The sequence below is a fragment of the Podarcis muralis genome, chromosome 8 (genome assembly GCF_964188315.1).
Source record: "Podarcis muralis chromosome 8, rPodMur119.hap1.1, whole genome shotgun sequence".
NCBI lineage: Eukaryota > Metazoa > Chordata > Lepidosauria > Squamata > Lacertidae > Podarcis > Podarcis muralis.
Window position 1 is genome coordinate 18,672,105 of NC_135662.1, and position 24,930 is coordinate 18,697,034.

General features: G+C 40.8%; 1 protein-coding gene across 3 annotated transcripts in view; it reads left to right on the top strand.

Moving 5' to 3' along the window:
- CSMD3 (CUB and Sushi multiple domains 3) overlaps positions 1-24,930 on the top strand; it is a 601,007-nt gene that overhangs the window by 421,437 nt on the left and 154,640 nt on the right. For all 3 annotated transcript variants that reach the window (XM_028736265.2, XM_028736266.2, XM_028736267.2), the window contains 6 exons: positions 521-690; positions 4,708-4,864; positions 5,382-5,573; positions 8,079-8,205; positions 9,364-9,566; positions 18,840-19,031. In XM_028736265.2, coding sequence (XP_028592098.2) covers positions 521-690; positions 4,708-4,864; positions 5,382-5,573; positions 8,079-8,205; positions 9,364-9,566; positions 18,840-19,031 — 1,041 coding nt within the window. The remainder of the gene's footprint in view (positions 1-520; positions 691-4,707; positions 4,865-5,381; positions 5,574-8,078; positions 8,206-9,363; positions 9,567-18,839; positions 19,032-24,930) is intronic.

Genomic DNA, 24,930 nt, shown 5'->3' on the forward strand with positions numbered 1-24,930 from the left:
TTCCCTCTGTTATTTTATTTGGTAGAATTATTTTTGCTCCCTTTGATTGCATTGATCACTTTTGAATAAATCTTGGTTTTCCATCATTATTTATTCCACCCACTACTGTGCTTCATTTTATTGTATCAACACTGGAGATGATTTATTCTTCCAAAGATTGTATAAGTATTTCCCAAGGCATTGTTTCAGGTTTATTGCCCTGTTTTCAGAAATGTCTGGAAAAATGAATAGAGGTGATACAAGTGGAGCAACAAAATCAGAGATAAAGATTTCAGAACAGAAAGTTTAAATAATTAGTGTGACTAATAATAATGTACAAATATAACAATTAGTACATAAACATATAGAGACAGGGAAAATGTGTCTCGTAGATCAGAATCAGACATTTATTTTTGTCACAGAACTTTAGATAGTGACAAATGTATATGATATGCTATTTGATAGTATTTACACTTCCCACATAAGTGAAACATTTGATGTTCTCTGTTGAGCTATACCTCGAATTCTGTTTTGCTTACAGCTGAATGTGGAGCCTCTGCCACAAATAATGAAGGAATTTTACTGTCCCCCAATTACCCACTCAACTATGAAAACAACCACGAATGTATCTACAGCATTCAAGTGCAAGCAGGAAAAGGAATCAACATATCTGCCAGAACATTCCATTTAGCACAAGCAGATGTTCTTAAGGTACGTTGTGATTTTGGGCTGATGTATTTGTTATCTCAAAACATATATAATTCATCTGGTTATCCCACTGTATTAAAGGCAACCAAACATTTAACTAGAGTGGATACCTAACTTTACATCACCACCATTATCATTATATGGACCATTACATACTTTTCTATAACCTTATGTTTACAGGAATTAGTTTATTGGTTTATTGATTTATTATATCGCCAGTATGAATCTTGAAAACAATTATATATTTGTAGGCAAGTAATAGTAATCCGTATTTGTATTTTTGCGTGTTTATTTGCAAATAAATTTATTTGCAATTTGATGAATGTAAATTTAAAATAAATAATTGTAGTAGTAAATAATAATAGTAGTAGTAATAAATTCTAGTGGGATTATAGTCATCTGATGTGTTAAATTAATACCTATGTAACATCTACCTGAATCTTCTTAAACATGTTTCATTACATCCATTGTAACATTCTAGTGGGATTATAGTCATCTGATGTGTTAAATTAATACCTATGTAACATCTACCTGAATCTTCTTAAACATGTTTCATTACATCCATTGTAACAATATTTCAGAAACAATTTATCTTCTTCCTCCATTTAACAGATAGTCTTTATCAGCATTTCAATTTGCTTAATTCATGAATTAAGGTGATAAGTCAATTTAGTTTTTGTTGTTCGTTTGTTGTCAACTTTTAGTTATTTTCTTCTTCTCATTGGTAAGCTATAATGCTATTAGGCCACATCATTTTCATGTGTCCTAGCACAGTGTCACATATATGTTTCACTCAAGAATGTCTCCTTCCATATCCTACTGAAACTCATAATGCAGTCTCAATTGCACACAGTGAAAGGCTTTGCGGTGGGGCTCATTGCCCTTCCATTGTTATCGGAGTACAACTCTCTGCATAACTGAACAGAGGCTGGCTGGGGCTGACAGGAGTCAGAGTTCCATAACATTAGGAGGGTCACAGGTTCACTGCTATTTAAGTAATTACTGTAAGAACCCTGTTGGGTCAGGCTGAAAGACCATCTGGTCCATCATTCTGCTCCAGATATGGCCAAATAGATACTTACAGAAAGCCCATGATCAGGGAACAAGAGCAACAGCTCCAGGGTTTTCCACCTGCTGAAAGGAAACCAGTCTTCTTAGTGAACATGGTCATTTTCATAGGTTACCTGGGGACATGACTTCACAGGTACCATTAGATAAGTGAGTGGGAAGGAAATGGGATTGATGGAGGGTGATTGCAGCTGAGATGCACACCAAGAATGGGAAGGGGGGCAGTTGCACTTATTTTGTTATTCAGCTGAGCACATAAAGACTAATAAGTTTCTGTTACATGTTAACCGTTGCAAGTTTGGTGGCATCATTTGTTTCAGCCAATTGATATTCCTTCAGTTTGTGTATGGTTTAGATCTCCACCTTGTGCATCACTTACTAACACTGAATCTCATTTTCCATTGTATTGCCCGTTCAGCCAGTATGGAGAAATTCTTTTGAATCTCTTCATGGTCTAGTTGGTTTTTCACCAACCTGAATAATTTGGTGTCATCTGCAGGCTAGAAGACTAATGGTCTCATTTGGCGTTAGGCAGCTTCATGTGCTCATCTGTTCAATGGAAAGGTGAAAACAAGGCTAATAATTCAGTCCTATGCATATTTGCTCAGAAGTAATTCCCATTGAGTTCAGTGGGTCCTACTTCCAGGTAAATGAGTATAGGAATGCAGCCTAAGATGTGTGGGGATTTTTTCTTTTCTTATTCCAATATTTAAGAAATCATTTGATTAAAATAACATAAATATGAAGCATACCATATTAATTTTTAATGTTTTCAGTTCACACCATAAGGAGAAAAATATTTTATGTTGATATAAGCGGATACCAAATGTTTGTTTTGTATTTTTTAAGTACAAGATAAACTTTTAATCCTTTGTGTTTTACTTTGTGTCAGAAATGAAATGTAGAATTTAGTCAAGTGCAAATATAAGTATTCCTTAAAGATTCTAAGCATTAAATATAGCATCTATAGATAATCCAGCTGAAGTTTTAATTCACCATAAACTAAAAATGGAACATGACAACTTCTGATCTGAAACCTGTACAGTGGTGCCTCACAAGACGAAATTAATTCGTTCTGCAAGTTTTTTCTTCTTGCGAGTTTTTCGTCTTGCGATGCACGGTTTCCCATAGGAATGCATTGAAAATCAATTAATGCGTTCCTAGGGAAACCGACTTCAGACCAGGTCCGGGGACAGTCTGTCCCCCGACCTCTTCTGAAGGCTGGGGGGGCGGCAAGGGCTTTTCTTCCCACCCCCAGCATTTTAAAAAACCCCGGGACAGCGGAGGGCTTCTCCACTGTCCGGGGCGATCTTAAAATGCTGGCGGGCGGCATTTTAAAATCGCCCCGGACAGCGGAGGACTTCTCCGCTGTCCGGGGCGATTTAAAAGCCCCTGGGAAGGCAGGCAGGGAGGACAAAGACATTTGCCCCCCGCCCTCCTTCAGAAGAGGTCCAGGACCTCTTCTGAAGGCTGGCGGGGGCGAAAGTCTTTGCTCCCCCCCGCCTGCCTTCAAAAGCTGTCCGGCCAAGGCTTCGCGGACCTCTCCACAAGCAGCGGCAGCGCTGCCGCTGCTTGCGGTGAGTTGCCGGCATGCCGAAGCCTGCGCGCACTGAGATCAGCGCGCCGAAGCTTCGCGGACCTCTCCGCAAGCAGTGGCAGCGCTGCCGCTGCTTGCTGAGTGTTGCCGGCATGCCGAAGCCTGCGTGCGCTGAGATCCGCGCGCCCAGGCTTCGCGGACCTCTCCGCAAGCAGCGGCAGCGCTGCCGCTGCTTGCTGAGTGTTGCCGGCATGCCGAAGCCTGCGTGCGCTGAGATCCGCGCGCCCAGGCTTCGCGGACCTCTCCGCAAGCAGCGGCAGCGCTGCCGCTGCTTGCTGAGTGTTGCCGGCATGCCGAAGCCTGCGTGCGCTGAGATCCGCGCGCCCAGGCTTCGCGGACCTCTCCTGCCTTCAAAAGCCGTCCGTGAAAGCGGGAAGCGCTTCCCTGCTATCCCGGACTGCTTTTAAAATGCTGGCGGTGGGGAGCAAAGCCTTTCGGCCCCCGCCAGCCTTCCTGGACCTCTTCTGAAGGCCGGAGGGGGGGGGAAGGCTTTGCTCCCCACCGCTAGCATTTAAAAGAGGTCCCCAGAGATTTCCCTATGGGCTTTCGTCTTGCGAAGCAAGCCCATAGGGAAATTCGTTTTGTGAAGCGCCTCCAAAATGGAAAACCCTTTCGTCTAGCGGGTTTTCTGTCTTGCGAGGCGTTCGTCTTGCGGGGTACCACTGTATTTGAAACTGGCTGAATGCTATTAAATACAGATTGCGTCTTGAAATGTTTTCATCATCAAAGTGCTGTTTCAAGCATATCTGCAGGTAGAGAAAACCTGCTCAGGATAGGAAGTTGAATGAATGAATGAATGCATGAATGTTTTTGGCTTCCAAGTTTTATATATAGATTACGTTGTCCTTCCACCTTTCAACCACAGTTAATCTGTTTGTTCCATTGTCATCTTTTTTGTTTGCTTTCAATATCAATCTGCAAAACTCCTTATTTAGTGAAATTCTTCAGTGGCTTCTTTCATATCACAACTGGAAAGAGATCACATTTGTTTGTTTGTTTGTTTGTTTGTTTCATGATGTGGAAATGAGTATACTAAATTATCACTTACTGTGTATGGATGCTAACATTAAAATATTGGCAGTGGCAAAGCAAGTGCAGGAATTAAACAAATAAGCAAATTCTGTGCTGAAATGGAAACCCTGTTCCTGGCTACTCCCTGTGCAGGTTTTGGCTTTTTCTTTTTCTTTGAATTGACTTAGCTTAAAAAGAAGACAATGTTTAGAAAATAACTCATGCCCAACATGTAATAAGGAAATGCAACAGCCTCGATCTGTTTCCTAATTGAAATATGGGACTTACTTTGCTGTTTCTCCGTTATGCCTATTTAAATTATGCAAGGCCAATTTGTTTTACAGATATATGATGGGAGGGATAATACAGCACACTTGCTAGGTGCATTCACTGGTGCTTCCCTGCGAGGACTGACACTGAGCAGTACTTCAAATCACCTTTGGCTTGAGTTTAATTCAGATTCTGAGGGAACAGATGAAGGTTTTCAGCTTGTTTATACCAGTAAGTATTTCAGAAAGTAGAACAAGGGATAGGGTATGGAAAAGCCATGACCGCTCTGTTCCTCATCCTGAGAATGGGGCATGCAAGCTCATTTTGAATGGATAACAGACACTTCTACATTGTTGTTTTGGGGCGGGATTCAGTCACATACTGTCAAATACAAATTGCACAATGATGGTTGATTTGGAGCGCATGTGCAGCAAACCCACTTTATCTGTAACACAGGTTTTTTTTTGGGGTAGGGGGACAATAAGGAAAGTGATGGGAAGATGCACGGGAAGTGTGAGACAACATTTTCACGAGACAACATTGCCTAATGCCCCCACAAACAGATCAGACTGAATGCAGAACAATTTGTACTTCAGCTTTGAATGTTCTTTTTGTTGGCATGTTCATGGCACTGAAATTAAATTATTTAGGTTTAAATACACACACACACCCCTCTAAAATGAATGATGAATCATGTTCCAGCAAATTTCCTAGTTTGGTGACACTACTGTTTTCTCTTCTTTCACAGGTTTTGAACTTTCTCATTGTGAGGATCCAGGTGTGCCACAATTTGGGTACAAGATAAGTGATCAAGGCCACTTTGCCGGCAGCACCATCATTTATGGATGCAATCCTGGCTACACACTCCATGGAAGCAGCCTTCTTAAGTGCATGACTGGAGAAAGAAGGGCATGGGACTATCCTTTGCCATCTTGTATCGGTACTAGATTTCTCTTTAGCTTTAACATTTGCCTTTATCCCGGTCCAGTGTCACCAAGCAAGCTTTGTGGTTGAGCAGAGATTTGATCCTGGATTACACAGCCTCTGTCTAACTACTCTGTTACTATACCTGTGCAGCAGAAACAGAATACAGGTACTGAGCACAGGTCTTCCTGGATGTGCTGATTTGGCATCAGCTTTGACCTCTTGCTTTAGCACGGAGAGGTTTGTCAAGCCACCTTTTTCAATTGGTGCTTCCCGTATTTAGGAAAAGAGTCTGCACAATATGAATGTGTTTGTGTACGTCAGTGCACACTAGAGAGTCGGCAGGGCATTGATTCCCTTTCTATTATAAAATCAGATGTCCTGCAGCTTACAAATTATAACTATCATGATGGCGTATAAGCTCTATAGGGCCAGCTTCTTAATCTGCTCTTAATGCACACACACATACACGCAACCTGAAAAAAGGATGGATACTGGGGTTTTGTGAGGCAGGGGTGGCCTGTGCCCAGGCCACTGTGGGATCACCTCTATCCCCATCCTCTCCCTGCTCTTTTACACTTGGGTTGCTCTCATGGCTCTGGCCCTGTCTGTTGTGTCCCTACTGCACCCTCCCTGCCATGCCTGTGGGATGCAGGGCATGAGTTTGTGCACAGTGGCAGCAGAAGGGATTTGGGGGGTGGAGGCCCAGATCTGCAGAGGAGTGGCGGCATATGGGGAGGCAGCAGGGGGGTTTGTCTCAAGTGCCATAACACCCTGGGTCAGCCCTGCTCTGAGGTGTCTGAGTCAGAGAAAAAACACCTCTCTGCACCACTTCCTTTGTTGTATAGGTTGCTGACATAGCTCTTATTTTAGTTTCATTTTTTATTTAAAATATTTTTATATCTCCTCTTCTTAAAATAACTCCAAGGTGATGTACAATAAAAATATTCAGTACAAAACGGCAACTCAAAAATGGTTCATAAAATACCCCAACAACAGCAGCAGCATCTCACAATTACCATAGTAGAAATCATTCAACTGGTATCAGAGGCCAGGGCATGCTTGGGTAAATATTGGCCAGAAGCTCACCACAGTAGGTGACTCTGTGCCTTACAGAGAGGCCGGATACTATTGTGGAGAAGGTCTTGCCATGAGCTGATCTCTGCAGACCACAACATAACTTATAATGTATCCTCTAAAAATCTTAGTGGGCAGGCAGGTCTATATAAGAGAAGGTGTTCTTTCATGTGACCTGTTCCTAAATTGTTCGGGGCTTTATAAGTTAGTAACAAAATCACTGGATTCCATATCTGGAGAGGACTGTCCTTCAGACACAACTGCGGACATGAAACCAAGCCTTACAAGGAAGTGCTCTGACCACAACAAAGGAGTTATGTCAACCTCCCCCTAGTTCCAAATTATCCTTCTTAAGCCCTGGGGCAAAGACCAAACTGAGGAATACTTTGCTCTTTCAATAATAAACAAAGAGAGCCCCATAATTCTCATGGAAGCCATGAAGTCCCAAGGTAGACCAATATGATGTAGATGCTAAATTCTCCAGAATGGTTGTCCTGGGGTTCTCCAATACCATACTCAGCCAGTTTGGTCAGGGTAGCTTCTGGGCAGTAGCTATTTTTATTACCGGCATGAAGAGGGAGGTTTGTTTCTAGAAATACATCCTGTGGGAGGGAAAGTTTACCTATTACCTCCCCACCCCTGAATGGAATGGAAATTGCTCTGCACTAAGATCCTTCATCTCTTTGGTGACAGTTTCATTCCCAGTAGCAGTTTCCGCCTCCCTAAATTGTGCCACAGATTAAAGTTGCAAACTAAAAGATGGAATTCCTACTCTGTTTTTACTCTTCCTCTGACAGGGGATCTAAGATAAACAGATGACACAATTAGCATGATTTACCTGGTGATCTGGGTGACAGGAAGACAGGTCACAGTTTATGATAAGGATAATGCAAAATGGACAGAAATGACAAACTTTTTAAAGGTTTAGAAATGGGGGCGAGGGGAGATGCCCCTCTACCAACTTGTTCATGAGTATGGCAAAGCAGCCCTTAAACCTCAAGAAATTTCACTGAAATTTTGTATCCCCTCAAAGAAAACAGCAGAAATCCCTTCTCCGTTTTCACACAATGGAAATGTTTCCACACTAATGGGAATGAATGTTTGGCTCATCACTTATACAGACATTTTGGCTGATAGACAACCTTTCTCTTCCTTCTAATGCCAAAGAGAAAGTATCCAATTCTATGCAGATAATGGTTGAATTATAATAATCATTTTTTAAAAAATAATAAAAACCATACCATTAGGAATTTCACCTCACATTTGATCTCATAACATTAGGACAAGAGTATTTTTGACTAGTATCCAGCTCTCTAACATAATTGGTCATGAACTGTGAAATAAATGAACGTGAGATAAGAAATAATTTGTCATAAACAAAAGGTAGAACAGAAATATTAATAGAAACTTTATCAGAAATAATTTTCTAATTTGTTTTTACTAGCTGAGTGTGGAGGTCGTTTTAAAGGAGAATCCTCAGGAAGAATCTTATCTCCAGGCTATCCTTTTCCTTATGACAATAATCTGCGGTGTATGTGGATGATTGAAGTTGATCCAGGAAACATTGTCAGGTACTTCAATGTGATCTTATTTTGTGGAGAACCGAAGTTTCAAAATAAGAAACGTGGCCTGTAAAAGTTTCATTGGGATTCCAAGGGCTTTTTTCTTTTCTTTTCTTTTTTAACTTTCAATTTTGCTCAGTATTTAAGTAACAGCCTGAGTTCTAAGAGCTGCTATATGCATTTACAGAAGCAAACATATAAAGATGACCTAGATGTACGTTGGACAAGTGGGCCTTTGTCCTGGGCAAAGAGAATTCAGTTGTATTCATTAATCAGTTTAATTTAGATTCCACACTATCCCATGTAAGCAGAGCAGCCTGCATCGGTTTTTCTATGTGTTAATAATTCCGTCTCCAAGGCACTTCCAAGCTAAAGCAGTTGAATGGTTTGGAAGCTAAAGGAGAACATTTTTTAAAAAAACAACAACAACAACACACCTTTGTAATTGTAGATCTATTTTTAAATAAAGCAAAACAAAACACACTTTGCATTATAATTAACGAGTCCAAAGAGCAGTACCAAAAAAAAATATTGTTTGCAGGCTGTCACCTTCTAAAAACCTGATGTTAAAGAGGTACAGAAGAGTTAACTGGGGTGTCTGATAGGTTTTATTGAGCTCTGTCCTGGTGGGAAGTAGATCTTCACACCCTGAAAGTAGAATGTCTCTCTGTTCCAGCAACGGTGTCAACTCTCCTTGGGAATCGTGGGAAAAGGTGCTGCTGTGGGATGTTGCTGGGAGGGGATCAGAGCTCACTTTCATTTGACATCTGATGTGACGGTGTGTCTGGACCTCTGTCCTTCCATTGCGTAGTAATGTCTCATGCAGATCCCAAACAATTTATCACATTGTCCGAGAATAACCGCCATGATAAAAACAAAGAACTGAAGTCAAGGTCTAAATGCACTTAATATATTTATTTAATGTATGTACACAATTAGACCTTGACATCAATGGTTTATTTGCTGTCAAAGGTTACACTGCCTTAAGCTTTAACTTTTGGGAACAAAAATTTTGCTGCAGTCCTAGAGCTGCTCACCTGGGAGCGAGCGCTATTCAGCTCATTGGGAAATTTTAAGTAGGCATGTAGAGAAGTGCACCATTTGTTGCAACAATTTTCTTGCCATTATAAGTTCTGCGGATTGTTAAACCACTGATGTTGTTAACAGCCTCCAGTTTCTAGCATTTGATACTGAAGCATCACATGATATTCTACGTGTCTGGGATGGTCCACCTGAAAACGATATGCTGTTAAAAGAAATTAGTGGCTCTCTGATTCCAGAAGGCATCCACAGCACTCTCAACATAGTTACAATCCAGTTTGACACAGACTTCTATATCAGCAAATCTGGATTTGCCATTCAGTTTTCAAGTAAGTTCATACATGCATATTATTGTAGAATGGTTCTCATTTGACTAGATTTTGTTTCTTCCCATTTTGAAGTCGATGGTAGAAGCTGATATAGAATAATCCACAGGTTTGTAGATGTTGTCTTTCATTTGTTTGGAATGTGACAGACGCAATCATATTTAGGAACAAAAGCATAATCATTTATATTTTTTTGAAAATAGAAGATGAGGTGGACAGCTAAAGAACAATGCTCTCCCATGTCAATGTTTGTCCTCTCTTTTTATTTATATCTCTATATATTACTAGATTTTTGATTATTACTTAACAATGTTAAGTGATACCTGGACATGTCTCAATTCTATAAGGCCTTGAGTTCAATGTCTGTACAAATTTTTGTTTTGTCCTACATAAGCCTTTGTGATTAGATTGAAAAGTTCTGCTGCATAGTCTCTTGGACATTAATATGTATTTAAATATAATTGTCATATAATATGTATTTAAATAAGTGACTGAAGCTTTAACTGGGATTTAAGGTTATTTCACAGCAACATTACCATATATTGAGATCTGCTTTGAAGGCCGTCTTGCAGGTATACCTACTACCTAAGGCAGTTTTTCCTCAAACTTGGGTATCCAGCTGCTGTTGGACTACAACTCTCATTATGCCTAGCTAGCAGGACTAGTAGTCAGGGATGATGGGAGTTGTAGTCCAACAACAGCCTGGGACCCAAGTTTGAGAAACACAGACTGAAGGTGAGGCAGGTAACTACTTGAGAGAGGACTTTTTCATTTGTGCTACCTGTCTGAGGAATTTGCTCTCCAGCAAAGCTTACTTGGTGTTCTTTCTGTTGTCTTTTAAGTACTAGTTGACAATTTTATTATTTCTCCATGCTTTTTAATACTGCTTTTAAAATCTTTGCTGGTTTTTTTCCCCCAAGGGAAAGGATTGCTCTGAAAATCCTTTGTGCGCACACAGAATGTCACAGGGAGTACACTACTTCCTGAAATACAATATGTCATAGAATCTGATTTGTGATTTTAAATAAATTAGAGATCTCTACTGCTACAACAGTAAAAGCTCAACACAATTTTATAGTGGGTTTTCTTGGCTGCTTTAGCTGCCACAGATCTTGAGTACTGTTATCTCTAATCTGTGACTGGTAGCTGAGCAGATTCCTAATAGTTTTTACTGATGTGGAGATATCTGTATATTTGCAACGCTCTTGCTGTGAATGTCAATTTTTAAATTGCAAGCTGCCTTCTCTCTTAAATATGCAATGCTGTCCTTTGTTTTCTAATGTCTGCTTCACATGAAGAAAAGGGCTACTGAGAGCCCAAGAAGATCTTGATGTCTCTAGTGTGTTGAGGGGTGGGGGTGGGGAATGACACCCAATAGGTTTGGGTTCCTCTAGGGCAAGGACACACAACAATTGTCAGCACTCTCTGTTCAATGTTTTAATTCTAAATGAGGAGAGGAACAAAACATGCCCTTTAAAAAAAGGCATACCCATGTTCTCAGATGCAAAACAAATGACCTTCTGCCAGACAGACAATATTGTATTGTTCCTTCCACACACAATTTCCCTCATAAATGTATATGGCAGGAGTGAGACTAATGTAGACTGTTGTTCTCAAACTAGAATTTTGCCTTCTTTCTTCTTCTTCTTTTTTAAATGAACAATTGTTCCTCAGTGTAGTTGGTTGACTTGCTGCTGTGATTACTGTATAAAATCCAGTGCCCTGGTTGTAATACCCTTGTCACTCCTAGTGACCAGTTCCTTTCTCCAAAATGTTTGTTGTTTGTGAAATGTTTTTGGTTTTTGTTTATATATGTTGCTATAAAACAGAGGAAGGCAGTTACAGGATCATACAATTGTAGCGTTGGAAAGGACCCTGAGGATCACCTAGTCCAACCCCTTGCAATGAAGGAATCTCAACTAAAGCATCCATGACAGGTGGCCATCCTACTTCTGCTTAAAACATCCAATGAAGGAGAGTCCATCACCTTCTAAGGGAGTCCATTCCACTTTCCAACAGCTCTTACCATCAGAAAGTCTGTCCTGGTATTTATTTGAAGTGTCCTTTCTTGTAACCATAAAGAAGGCTAATCGCCGAAGAATTGATGCTTTTGAATTATGGTCTGGAGGAGACTCTTGAGAGTCCCATGGACTGCAAGAAGATCAAACCTATCCATTCTGAAGGAAATCAGCCCTGAGTGCTCACTGGAAGGACAGATCCTGAAGCTGAGGCTCCAATACTTTGGCCACCTCATGAGAAGAGAAGACTCCCTGAAAAATACCCTGATGTTGGGAAAGATTGAGGGCACAAGGAGAAGGGGACAACAGAGGATGAGATGGTTGGACGGTGTTCTTGAAGCTACCAGCATGAGTTTGATCAAACTGTGGGAGGCAGTGGAAGACAGGAGTGCCTGGCGTGCTCTGGTCCATGGGGTCATGAAGAGGCGGACACGACTAAACGACTAAAAAACAACAACTTCTTGTAACTTGAAGCCATTATTCAAGTCTTACCCAAGCTTGCTCCATCTTCCATGTGACAATTCTTTAGATATTTGAAGAGGGTTATTATATCACCTCTTATTCAGGCTAAACATACTCCCTCAGCCATTCTTCAGACGGTTCGTCCATTTTAGTTGCCCTCTGCACATGTTCTAGCTTGCCAATATCCTTTTTAAACTGTGGCACCTGGAAATGGACAGACTACTCTATATCGATGGCCCAAGAATCACATGTGTATCCCATGTCCTAATTTCATGCCAAATTTGTCTTAATTTCAGGTGGGTGGCAAGGTGAGTAAAATGAGAGACGAGGGGGTAGCAGAAATATCAAAAGGGAGAAGGGTAATGCAGAAATATATAAAGAAAGGATATGGAAAGAGAATAAGGGGATGCCCCATCCACCATTGACATCAGCCCTGTTCATTGCTGGAATGTGGACCTCAACAGACTACTTTGAAGGAGAAGTGGCCATTGATTGAAAAGAAGGTTCCCCATGCCTATTATAAAAAGTTCCATTTGTGCTACTACAGTACCGGAGCATTCAGGCAGTGCCAGTTTTTCAGACAAAACCAAGCAATGTCCTTTTGCTTTATAGTGAGTGTTTCACATCAAAATGAATGTAACAATTGGTCTATATAAGGTCAGCGCTGACAATGTCTTTGTTCCCTTGACAATTTTCTGAGTGGTGGCTTTAAAAGCCAAATCCTAATGCTGAGTGTATGAACTAGCTGTTCTCGGAGTCAGATAAATTTGCTAGTGGTCTTATTAAAGAAATATAAAAATATATACCACATCTCTGAGATTATTATTTTTTCCACTTTCAAGATAAAATTAGTCAGTCTGATATATTAGTTGGCCTTTTCATACCATCAAATTGAAATCATTCTAGATCCTCACACTTCTTTTTGATGACGCGAGACTATATTTTATTAAACCACAAAAAAATGCTTTTTATCTGACCCAAATGCAGAATCACAATATCAAAGGGTGGAAATACTCGTACACTCAATTTCCGAGAGATTCTCTTTATCTTTCTCATTAATCCTTTCTCTTTCGTTAATCTTCTCTCTTTCATTAAATTCTTTTAAAGTTGACATCTGATCTAAATGGCATGCAAGATAGTCAGAATGTCACCGTAGTAATCATTGGTAAGATTCAATGGCTTTGAATTGTTGACAGTCAAAATTCTTTGAAGATTTGGATTACTGCATGTATCCTAGTTTCCCTTTGCTGGTATATATATATCTACACTATGACTATGGTCTGAAGCTCAACAAAAGACCCTGATGTTGTGAAAGATGGAGGGCACAAGGAGAAGGGGATGACAGAGGACGAGATGGTTGGATAGTGTTCTCGAAGCTACCAGCATGAGTTTGACCAAGCTGTGGGAGGCAGTGGAAGACAGGAGTGCCTGGCATGCTCTGGTCCATGGGGTCACGAAGAGTCGGACACGACTAAACGACTAAACAACAACAACATATATCTACACATGCGATCCTAGCTGTACAGCAGTTTTTCACCAGGAAAGGAGATCCCAGATTTATGGTACCAATTGTTGAGCGGTTTCAGGCTTTCTAGGTAAACAAAGGGTCCCTTTCCCTGATAGGTTAGCCGAAACCCCAGGTCACATTGGGCAATTAAAGACACCTTGTGCAAATGTGTCAATACTTGAACTTCATTTAGCAAGTCAAGAGTCTCCATGGTCTTTGTATTCCTTACAACTTTTCTGACTGAGCCTTTAGAACTTAAGAAAAGCCCCAGGTAATCAGACAGAATGTTCTTCTTGTCAGTTTTGCAGAGTGGTCAAGCAAATCCCTCTAGAAAACCCATGAGCAGGGAAGTATCCAAGTTACTTTTGCAGCAGCTTGAGTTCAGTGACATGTTGCTTCTGAAGACTGAGGTTGTGCTCACTTGGCTTTATTAGATTCATTACTTTTGCTTTTAACAGATGCTTGCATACAGATCCCCCCTCCCCCGTTTGACTTGTGCTGCTCCTTGCAGGTCTTGCTTGACCTCTGACAAGCCCCAAATCCCTTGCGGCACTCCCATTTTGGCTCAGGATTTATCCAGATCTGATGTACATCATTAGCTAGTAGTGCAAAGTGAACTAGGAAGATGGATAGATATATACTGAACTGGGTTTCTATCATCGTACTTCATTGGAAAGCAAGTGGCTTTACATGAACTAGAGAGGCAGATGTGTGCATCTGTGTTTGTGAGTATAAGTGTGAGAAAGGGGAGAGTGACGGATAAATATTATGGCCTACCTATCTAAGGGATGTGGGTGGCGCTGTGGGTTAAACCACAGAGCCTAGGACTTGCCGATCAGAAGGTCGGCGGTTCAAATGCCCACGATAGGGTCAGCTCCCGTTGCTCGGTCCCTGCTCCTGCCAGCCTAGCAGTTTGAAAGCACGTCAAAGTGCAAGTAGATAAATAGGTACCGCTCCGGCAGGAAGGTAAACGGCGTTTCCGTGCACTGCTCTGGTTCACCAGAAGCGGCTTAGTCATGCTGGCCACATGTACACCGGCTCCCTCGGTCAATAAAGCAAGATGAGCACCGCAACCCCAGAGTCAGTCACGACTGGACCTAATGGTCAGGGGTCCCTTTACTTTTACCTTTTATCTATCTAAAATGAAGTTTCCTTGAGGATTAAAGTAGATTTGATATAGTATGGTCCAATCTGGGCTATTCAGAATATAAGGGAAGGGAGGGTTAAATTGCACTCTGGGTAGATATAAGGGAGAGGATTACTTTCCCTTCCCTTTTGCCCCTGAAATCACTTTTAAAAAGCATTTTCCACCCAATTGGAGCTGCTTCTTTTCAGAGCTCAGGAAGAAGTTAAACTAGTAAGAAGAAATGGAGGTCTGATTGAGATTCCTTCTCTCAACCATTCTAACTGCATGGGTGCTTAATAGGGATTCAGTGTTGACCCAGTCAGGTCTCCCATATTCCTGCGCTGTTCTATCCAGATTGGTACTGGGACCGGTACATGTATAAGCTCTCAAGCATGTTGAGGATTTTAACTGCAGTAGCTAGAAAATATTAAAATGGGGGGGGGGGGTGTCATAAAATGAAAAATTCACTGAGAGCAAGAAATGGTGCTGAAGCAAACTGCAGAACATTTACAAGTGGAATGATTGTAAATTAGTCTTGGGAAACATTTAATTTAATATTTCCATTTAATGACCTTGGCAATGGATAAAGGAATGAATTCATGAAAATTGCTAATGGTACAAAGTTGGGAGGCATTGGTGAAACAGAGAGGATAGAAAGATTCAGCCGTACTATATAACTTCACAGAATGCAGTAATTGAAAAGGAATGAAACTAGATAGTACAAAGTATAGGAAAAAATGCATTTGGAGACTAATATGAAGCTAACACCGCCAGTCTGCTAGAAACAGACATTTTGAAGATGGTAGAAGAGAGGGACCTGGGGATTTATTCATCACAGAATGATGATGAATCATGAATGTGAAATAGCTACAAGGAAAGCAAATGTGCTTCTAAGATGTATTAGGTGAGGCAACCCCAGAAAATGCAGGGAATTATTAATTCCACTGTGGAAAAGCATTTTGAATACCTTTTGCAGTTATTCTGACTGAAAGTAAACAAATCAAAACTAGAAGTGCAAACTAGATACAGACTAGGAAAGGAAAAGAACTAGTTTGCTTAGCTTTTAAATTTAAAGGAATTGTGTGTTTTTAAACTTGCCACAATGCTTTACTTGAACTATTCTGCTGATGTGCACTGTTTTAATCTTGATGTTTTGATTGTTAGTCTTGTTAGCACTTACGGGTAATCATGTATAAGAAGGTAGGAATAGTGGTTTTAGCCAAGGTGAAACCAGATGATTTTGTAGGGACCGAGTTTCCCTTGAAAGCTTATTTCTCCAGTAAGAACCTAAATGGAATCATGATGGATCAGGCCTTAAGGCCAGCTAGTCCAGCATCCTCTGACCCACTCATTATGGTCCATTTATAGGATTTCTGTATTTCAAGAGGTAAAAATCCGGGCACTAAAAGTTGTTGAGCCTGATATCCAGAAAAGTCTGGTTACATTCCAAAATTTACAAGTGGCTCTTTACTACTTGCATTTGTCTTAATTTTGGCTACTTCTTTGAATGGGAAGTGTTTCCATTTTGACTATAATCTGTGCAATACAACCAGAGAACTAGGATTCCGGTGCTGGCCTCTTGAAGAGAAATCACACATATACTGTACTTTGAACTTTAGCCACTTCATCTCGAGATGAGACACAATAGGACTCCTATCTTCTAATCTTGTAGAGAAGCACAAAGCAGAAGACAGCGAGGACAGCTTCTATTGAGCAAGTTGCTCTGAGAAGCAACACAATTAACAGGAAACTAAAATATTATCTTAAAGATTTCAAAATAGAACATGTTTGTTCATGGAAATCATCCCATAATTCAGAGAGCAGAGATCTTCAGTGCCAGGGAGCAGGAAATATAATCTTTGTGATAACCATGTTTGGATAGCAAGCTCTGTGTCAATTTACAGGCACCCTAGTATACATCAAAAAAGTTAGCTGAATGATAGGTTAAGTATTTCAATAATAATTTCAATAATTGAAGTATTTCAATAACAAGTTATAATGCAATACAATATCAGGTACACATATGCACATTTATAAAGGGTTGCGTTTTCTGAGCTTTGCAGCTTTCTTGCAGGCCTCATTGCAAGGTTATAAGAGACTTTATCTTTGTTGAAATTTGTGCATACTCTACCAATTTTCATGGAAAGCAATGAAAGAGGTATTTTAGATAACTAATAGAAACAATGGGATGCAACCCACATTCCAGTATGAATTTAGGGTACACAAAACAGGAACTCAGGAAGGCTAGATATGAGAGGATGAGAACAATACATTGCACAAAATATGAAACATGAGGAAAAGGGGAAGATTAAAGCAAGATCTAATATTTTGTTGGAGAACAGTAATTTTGAAAGGAGGGGAAATGTCTTGTGTACAGTAGTGTCAAATAATCTGTTAGTTTTTAACATTAGTCTCATGCCCTCCTGGAAACACCATGTGCTCAGTTAGCACCAGTATGATCTCTGTAATATGTGGCTAGTCCACAAAGGAGGCTTTTGTCTTGGTAAAAGAATTTTTGGTAAAAGTGTTTATGGAAAGTGTTCTTGATTATAGCCCATTTTGCTCTTGTCTCATTTGTTCAATGACACAGAAGAAACCAAACTTACGTTACCTTTTCTTATTTAAAATAATGTAGACGCCACCTTTATTTTGCAAAGAAATAGCAAAATAGTTCATAAACAAATAAAACCAGAATGTCACAAGAAAATCAGTTCAATAAAAGAAATATAACTATCATGTTAATCAGGAACTCTGGGAATTAATGCCCAGGGAAACAAGTACATTTTCAGCTGTCAACTGAAAAATCCCAAATTTGGAGTCTGCCTGATCTCCATAGGAGATATTTCCACAAGGTAGGCACATTTTGCAGAGGGTAGGTTCAAACTATGGAATGTTTCCACAGACAACTGAAAATTTACCAAATACTGGTATTCATGGTCAGGCAAATGCCTGGGTATTTGGAAGAACTATGTTTAGGATGCTAGTCTCCTGAATACAATGAAAAGAATATTTTCCAAACTGCATGTCAAGTGATCTTGCCCAAGGTCTAATTTAGTTAATTCTTTGTTTGAGTTGTTTTTTGTGATCTCATATTCATTTTGGGTTACTGTTTTGCCTTTTCTTTTGCCAGCTCTGGCTTTTTCCTGGGAAACAAACAAGTAAACAAGTGGCTGATGGCTAAATCCTTTTTTTGGTCAGTATTGACAGGTCCTAAGTGAAAAGAGCAAGCATGCTGATTCAATGAAAAGAAAATGTATAATGCAATTTAATCTGTTAAGTTTTTTTTCCAAGGGAAGCAGAAATCTTTGTATTTGAATGCTTACAGAATATTTTAATCATAAGCTTTGGCTCAGAGTAAAATGTCAACGTTACTGCTGAATGCTACTAAGTCTCTTTTGCTGTTGGGATGCATGGCTCTTAATCCCATTGGGTTATTTCCAACAAACTCATCCCACTAGCACAAGAACTTTCACATTGGTAATGGAACATAATCTGCTGTCTTGTCCCTGCACACACTCTATGCCCTCCCTAAATGTGCGCTAGAAGGTTTGGGAAACCCTCAGAAAATATTAGCAGAGTGGGAAAGGCATGGGGAGAGGAGAAAAAAGTTGTTTTGCACAAGCAGAGGTCATTGCACTAACTGACAACTTGTTGGATAAAACACATTAATTCAAAATAGGCATTGTTGAAATGATGAATTATCTATGAGTTTGTTCCAAGCTATATGAAAGGGGGGGGGGGAGGTAAACCACTTCACCCATCATGTGGCAATTTTTGGTACACCCGGTTAAGTAAAATGTCATCAATTTAACTGGCATTATTTCAGTTCCTTCTCTGATTTTTATCTTTTTAAAAACAAATAAAAACACACACGTTAGTGTAACTAGTTCAGCAGATCTCTTTTACTGGCATATTTCATTCTATGCATTGATATGCTACATTAAGTCTGATGAAACGTGATTACAGTCAGTAATCAAAACAGATGGCAAATAAAAGAAATAATTGCATATAATAATCATTTTAGTGGACAATATATTTCCCCGAAGAAAAGAGGCCTAAACATCTCATTGGCTTGCATGAGCCATTAAATTGTCTTTTCTTAAAACATCTGTACAGTGCAACTTGTTATGAATCAAAATGTGATATTTTTGCCTTCCTCCTAGGTTCTGTAGCCACAGCATGCCGTGATCCCGGAGTCCCCATGAATGGAACCCGAAATGGGGATGGGAGAGAACCTGGAGACACCGTCATTTTTCAGTGTGACCCTGGCTATGAGTTGCAAGGAGATGAAAGAATAACCTGCATTCAGGTAGAAAATCGGTACTTCTGGCAGCCCAACCCACCAGTCTGTATAGGTATGCAGAAACCAAGGGAAGACGCAACTGCTTTTCTGACTTTGGAAACATGTTATAGTTACACAGCCACAAAGCCAAAAGTCAATAGCTTATTGTTAACGTTGAATTAAACACAGATACCAGGGCAGCTCAGTAGTCCTCAATAGGACGGTATTTTACCTTTTAAAGAGGATAGATTTCTTGCAGGAGGAAAGGAAAGAGGACAGCACCACAAAGAGACCAAAGAGGAGAAGCTCAATAGGTGCTGAAGAAAATTGTAGGTTTGTCATAAAAGCACTCCCAATTATAGTCATTATACCTAATGTGTTTTCAGTGTAGCTAGTCTTGATCAGAAGCAGAATTTCTTCTTTGTCTCCTGAGTTAAGGAGTCTCTTTGTCTTTTGGGAGACACAGAATGAGCTATTGATTCCAATGAAGAGTGGCTACACTGGAAGTGTGTTAGGAGCAATTACTCCAGTTGGAGTAATCTGCAATGTTTCTACAATGGAAGGATGCTGTATAATTTTTTCCTGAAGGAATGAAAAAAGCTACATTTTTTTCACCTTTTGACACTTTTTTTGAGGGGGTGGAGGGGAAGAGAGACTATCCCCATTTTTGTGACAGAATGGCAGAATGTTTTCACAGTCTTAACAGGCACTTCACATAGTCTGGTCTATAGCCAGATCCCACAAATAAGGCAGGTCAGGAGTTTCAGGCCCACATATAGTTTCAAGCGGGCAACTTACTCCATGAAGGTTGAGAGCAAACTAAACCTTTTTCAACTTCTGCCCCTAGTCTATCTCTCCCAGGCTCCTCTAGAGACCCTGCCTGGCATATTTCCTGTGTTGTTAGGCTTGCAACAGCCTGAAGGTGGCATATGGTTCCTCAATCTCAACATAAGGTTCCTGTGAGGATCTAGGTCAGGGGTAGGCAACTTAAGGCCAAGGGCCGGATCTGGCTCAATTGCCTTCTCAATCCGGCCCGCGGATTGAAACACACGAATCAGTGTGTTTTCACATGAGTAGAATGTGTGCTTTTATTTAAAGTGCATCTCTGGGTTATTTGTGGGGCATAGGAATTCGTTAATATATATTTTTTCAAAATATAGTCCAGCCCGCCACATGGTCTGAGGGACAGCCCATGGCTGAAAAAGGTTGCTGACCTGTTCATGTTCATCAGCTTTAGTCTCCTGACCTCCAGCAGCAGACTTAGTGGCCTGGAAATGGACTGACTCCTTAGCTAGAGACTCTGCAGCTTCAAATCTTGGTTGCTGCTGCACTCTGGGGCAATGACAAAAGCAGCTTTGGGAACGCCATGAAGTCTTCTGGTTGGGAAGGGACATCCTGAGAGCTCTGGTGCATGTGCTTTCATGCCCATGTCTCTTTGGCTCTTAAAAACAATGGAAGCTTGTATTTTTTTTTTAACAGAGAAATTTTAAAGATGTTCATTCTTAGTACCAGTTTTTTTCACCCACTAAAATATTTCTGCAAAGTCTCTTTCTTGTAGAGCTTTGTTGTTGTTGTTGTTGTTGTTGTTGTTGTTGTTGTTGTTGTTGTTGTTGTTGTTGTTGTTGTTTTCATACTGATGGAATATAGAGAGAATCATTTGCAAAAGGAGCTGGTTTGTTAGTTGCTGAAACACAGATTTTTTAGTGAAAATTGATCATTTTGCCTTATTAGAATTTCTGTGAGAGAAATTCGTTGTGACATTTTTGTAAATATTTAATATGGGAGATCAGATTGTTCTGGGATGGGCAAACATCTAACAGCTTTGTTTTCTGTGAAGATCTGGAAAATATGATTACCCCCAGATGTGTTTAAAAACAACACCAACACACAACAAAGACTTTAATGGAACTCTGCTTTTTTTCTTTGGGTTTTATTACGTAAAAAAAAGACATTAAACAAAAATAATTAAATCAAAGACACCCAGAAATTCACATCATGTTCTGCCAGTTAAAATTAAAATGCATGAGTGCTTTACTCCATTCTATGTATTTCCACAAGGCTATCTCATTTTAATCCGTTTGAACAATGGATTTGCAGCATCTGTTTAGATTCATGTTTTTATGAAACAGTGTGTTGGCGCAGTATTTTAGCCACTTCACCCCAAACATTTATTTGGTAATACTGAAGCTTTAGGATTGGTCAAATCCTTAAAAAAAAAAAAAAAGCAATCAGCCTTTGAATATATAAAAGTATTTTTTGAATGTTGTGGGTGGTAATTATTCAGTACATGTTCAACCTACAACAGTACAACTTAAAATATGCACCTGTGAAAGTCAAAGGCTGCTGAAACATAGGCATGCCACTTTATTATATTATACTTTCAAATTGATCAGCGCAATGTAGGTGCAAATAGGCTTGCCATATTCCCCAAACTAAAAAGTTGTTGAGCTTTTTTTTTTTTTTTTGGGGGGGGGGGTGTCCACCACCGCCGATCCCACTGATCCCACTCTCACACAGATACCAAGATTCCTCATTCTCAGTTACACAAATAAGACACCACACACACATGCACATGGCCACCTAGACTGGAGGTTGGGGGCAATTGCCTCTTGTGGCAGCAATTTGTATAATTTAGCTATGTGCTGTGTGAAGAAGTACTTCCTGATTCTCCCAACATTCAGTTTCCTTGGATGTCCACGAGTTCTATGGGAGATGGAGTAAAAGAAATTCTCTATCCACTTTCTCCATACCATAAGTCATTTTATACACCTTGCTTGTGTCTCCTCTTAATCCCATCTTCTGTAAAATTAAAAGCCCCAAATACTGTAAACTTGCTTCTTAGCGGAGCATCTCCATCCCCTTATCATTTTGGTTGCCCTTTTGTGATTCGAGGACCCGATCCCCGCTTGGGGAATAAAGACACGTGGACACAGTATATAAGGTTAATGGGCAAGAAAAGGCCACAACTTTATTGATTACAGCATGTGAGAAAGTATTGGCTTAGGCATTGGACCACGGAAGATTTGACTCCACCCACTCGGAGAGGGGTGAGTCTGAAGAGGGGTTAACAACCAGTCGGAGGAGCCTGTTGATGCTAATACAACTATAAGCTCTCCCCTGATGTCACCGAGGGTCGTGCCATGGCCCCCCGCCACACAGGCATTGGACAGGATCCACGACCGCCGGATTCCTTTAACGGAATACCCAAAATTGAAGGGGTAGGCGATGGCCACACCTTGCCCTTCCAAACACCACCAACACATTCCAATGCCTAACCACCAAATACCACGAAAGTTGTGACGATTGCTACGAGGTAGACGGAAAAAACCAAAAGGCCGGTGCCAATTTGCCAATTGGAAAAAAATCCTACCAGGCCCCCTGGGCAACCAGGGCAACCAACCATAGGTCCATAGCAAAGTCAAGAGAAAAGCTAAGCCCTAAAGGGAGTGGTGGGTGGGTGACTCGAGGCTAAAATGTGAGCGCAATGGGGCAGACTGGCTGGCGCGGCTGCATTTGAGCAGCAAACCACGCCCCCTCTGAGCCTCCCAGTTGGGTGCCTGACCGGGGGGCATGGTGCGCCAGCCATGACGATGCGGTAGTCAGCAAAACGCCCCCTGTGTGATGCGGGAATCGTCTCCCGCTCACAACACCTCCCCTCCGGAAGGAGGAGAGGCCTTCTGGAACTTTTCCCAACTCTACAATATCCATTTTCAGGTGATGTGATCAGAACTGTATACAATGTTCCAAATATAGTTGCACCATCTATTTGTATACTGGAACTCTGGTATCATTAGTTTTATTTTTTAATTCGTTTCATAATGATCCCTAGCATAGAATTTGCCTTCTCCAAGGTTGCCACACACTAGGTCCACATCTTTATTAAGCTCTCTACTATGACCCCGATGTCTCATTCCTGGTTAGTTACCTCGAGTTCAGATCCCATGATCTTATATGTGAAATTAGGATTATTATTATTGTTTTGTATTGCATTTGCTATTTTGCTGCCCATTAACTCAGCCTGGACAGGTCTTTTGGAGCTCTTCACAATCCTTTTGTACTGATGACCCTGAACAATTTAGTATTGTCAGCAAACTTGGCCGCCTCATTGCTCACCCCTAACTCTAGATTGTTTATGAACAGCTTTAAAAGCACAGTTCCCAATACTGATCCTCGGGGGACTCCTCTTTCTACATCCCTCCATTGGGAGAACTATTCATTTCTTCCTACTTCATGCTGCTTAACCAATTGCTGATCCACAGTATAACATCTCTTCATGTTCTATGACTGCTAAACTTACTTAAGAGTCTTCGGTGAAGCATGTGACATTAATTGTATTAACTGGTACCCATTGAGATATAAACAGCAGCTTCAGCACTTATTCTTGGAACCATGTTAGGGACAGAAAGAGTTAAACTTACTTTGTGGAACTGAATAATAATAATAATAATAATAATAATAATAATAATAATAATAATTTATTATTTATACCCCGCCCATCTGGCTGGATTTCCCCAGGCACTCTGGGCAGCTTCCAACAAAACACTAAAATACAATAACCTATTAAACATTAAAAGCTTCCCTAAACAGGGCTGCCTTCAGATGTCTTCTAAAAGTTTGGTAGTTATTTTTCTCTTTGACATCTGATGGGAGGCTGTTCCACAGGGTGGGTGCCACTACTGAGAAGGCCCTCTGCCTGGTTCCCTGTAACCTGGCTTCTCGCAGAACCGCCAGAAGGCCCTCGGTGCTGGACCTCAGCGTCCGGGTTGAATGATGGAGGTGGAGATGCTCCTTCAGGTATACTGGACTGAGGCCGTTTAGGGCTTTAAAGGTCAGCACCAACACTTTGAATTGTGCTCGGAAATGTACTGGGAGCCAATGCAGATCTCTCAGAACCGGTGTTATGTGGTCTCGGCAGCCGCTCCTAGTCACCAGTCTAGCTGCTGCATTCTGGATTAGTTGTAGTTTCCAGGTCACCTTCAAAGGTAGCCCCACATAGAGCGCATTGCAGTAGTCCAAGCGAAAAATAACCAGAGCATGCACCACTCTGGCGAGACAGTCTGCGGGCAGGTAGGGTCTCAGCCTGCATACCAGATGGAGCTGATAAACAGCTGCCCTGGACACAGAATTGACCTGTGCCTCCATGGACAGCTGTGACTCCAGAATGACTCCCAGGCTGCACACCTGGTCCTTCAGGAGCACAGTTACCCCATTCAGGACCAGGGAGTCTTCCACACACACACACACACTGTACCCCCAAAACAGTACTTCTGTCTTGTCAGGATTCAACCTCAATCCGTTAGCCACCACCCATCCTCCAACCTCCTCCAGACTCCCACACAGGACCTTCACCGCCTTCACTGGTTCTGATTTGAAAGAGAGGTAGAGCTGGTATCATCCGCATACTGATGAACACCCAACCCAAACCCCCTGATGATCTCTCCCAGTGGCTGCATGTAGACCTGTTCAGGTTTACCCATGGCTGTAATTATATGTGTTAATTACAGCCACACTACTAATGTCATATATGCATTTTCTCTAAGGCTATTTTATAAACCTGTATTTAATATACTTTTGCAGAATTGTAATAAGAGGTGCACATTCGATTTGGGGGTCAAAGGCCACAACATTTTTGAAATAACTATACTGAGCAGTAAGCATTAGGACCATCAATGAGCAGGCCTAGTTAATATCTACAAGGGAACTCACAAATCTTTCCTGCTACCCTCTGGCATCCTAGCATATAAAGGCTAGTGATGAAACCTGAACCGGTAGCTTTTATGCAGGTCACCAAATATTAGCTGACCTTACCCCTTTATTGTACTTCACCAATTGGTCCATATATTCATTCTCTCTTTCATATTTGTGTGTGTGTGTGTGTGTGTGTGTGTGTGTGGCTATTAGATTTTGCTTGTTTGTTTTCATTTCTTGCTTGTCTTCTTTTGGTTACCCCATTTTCACTTTAAATGATTATT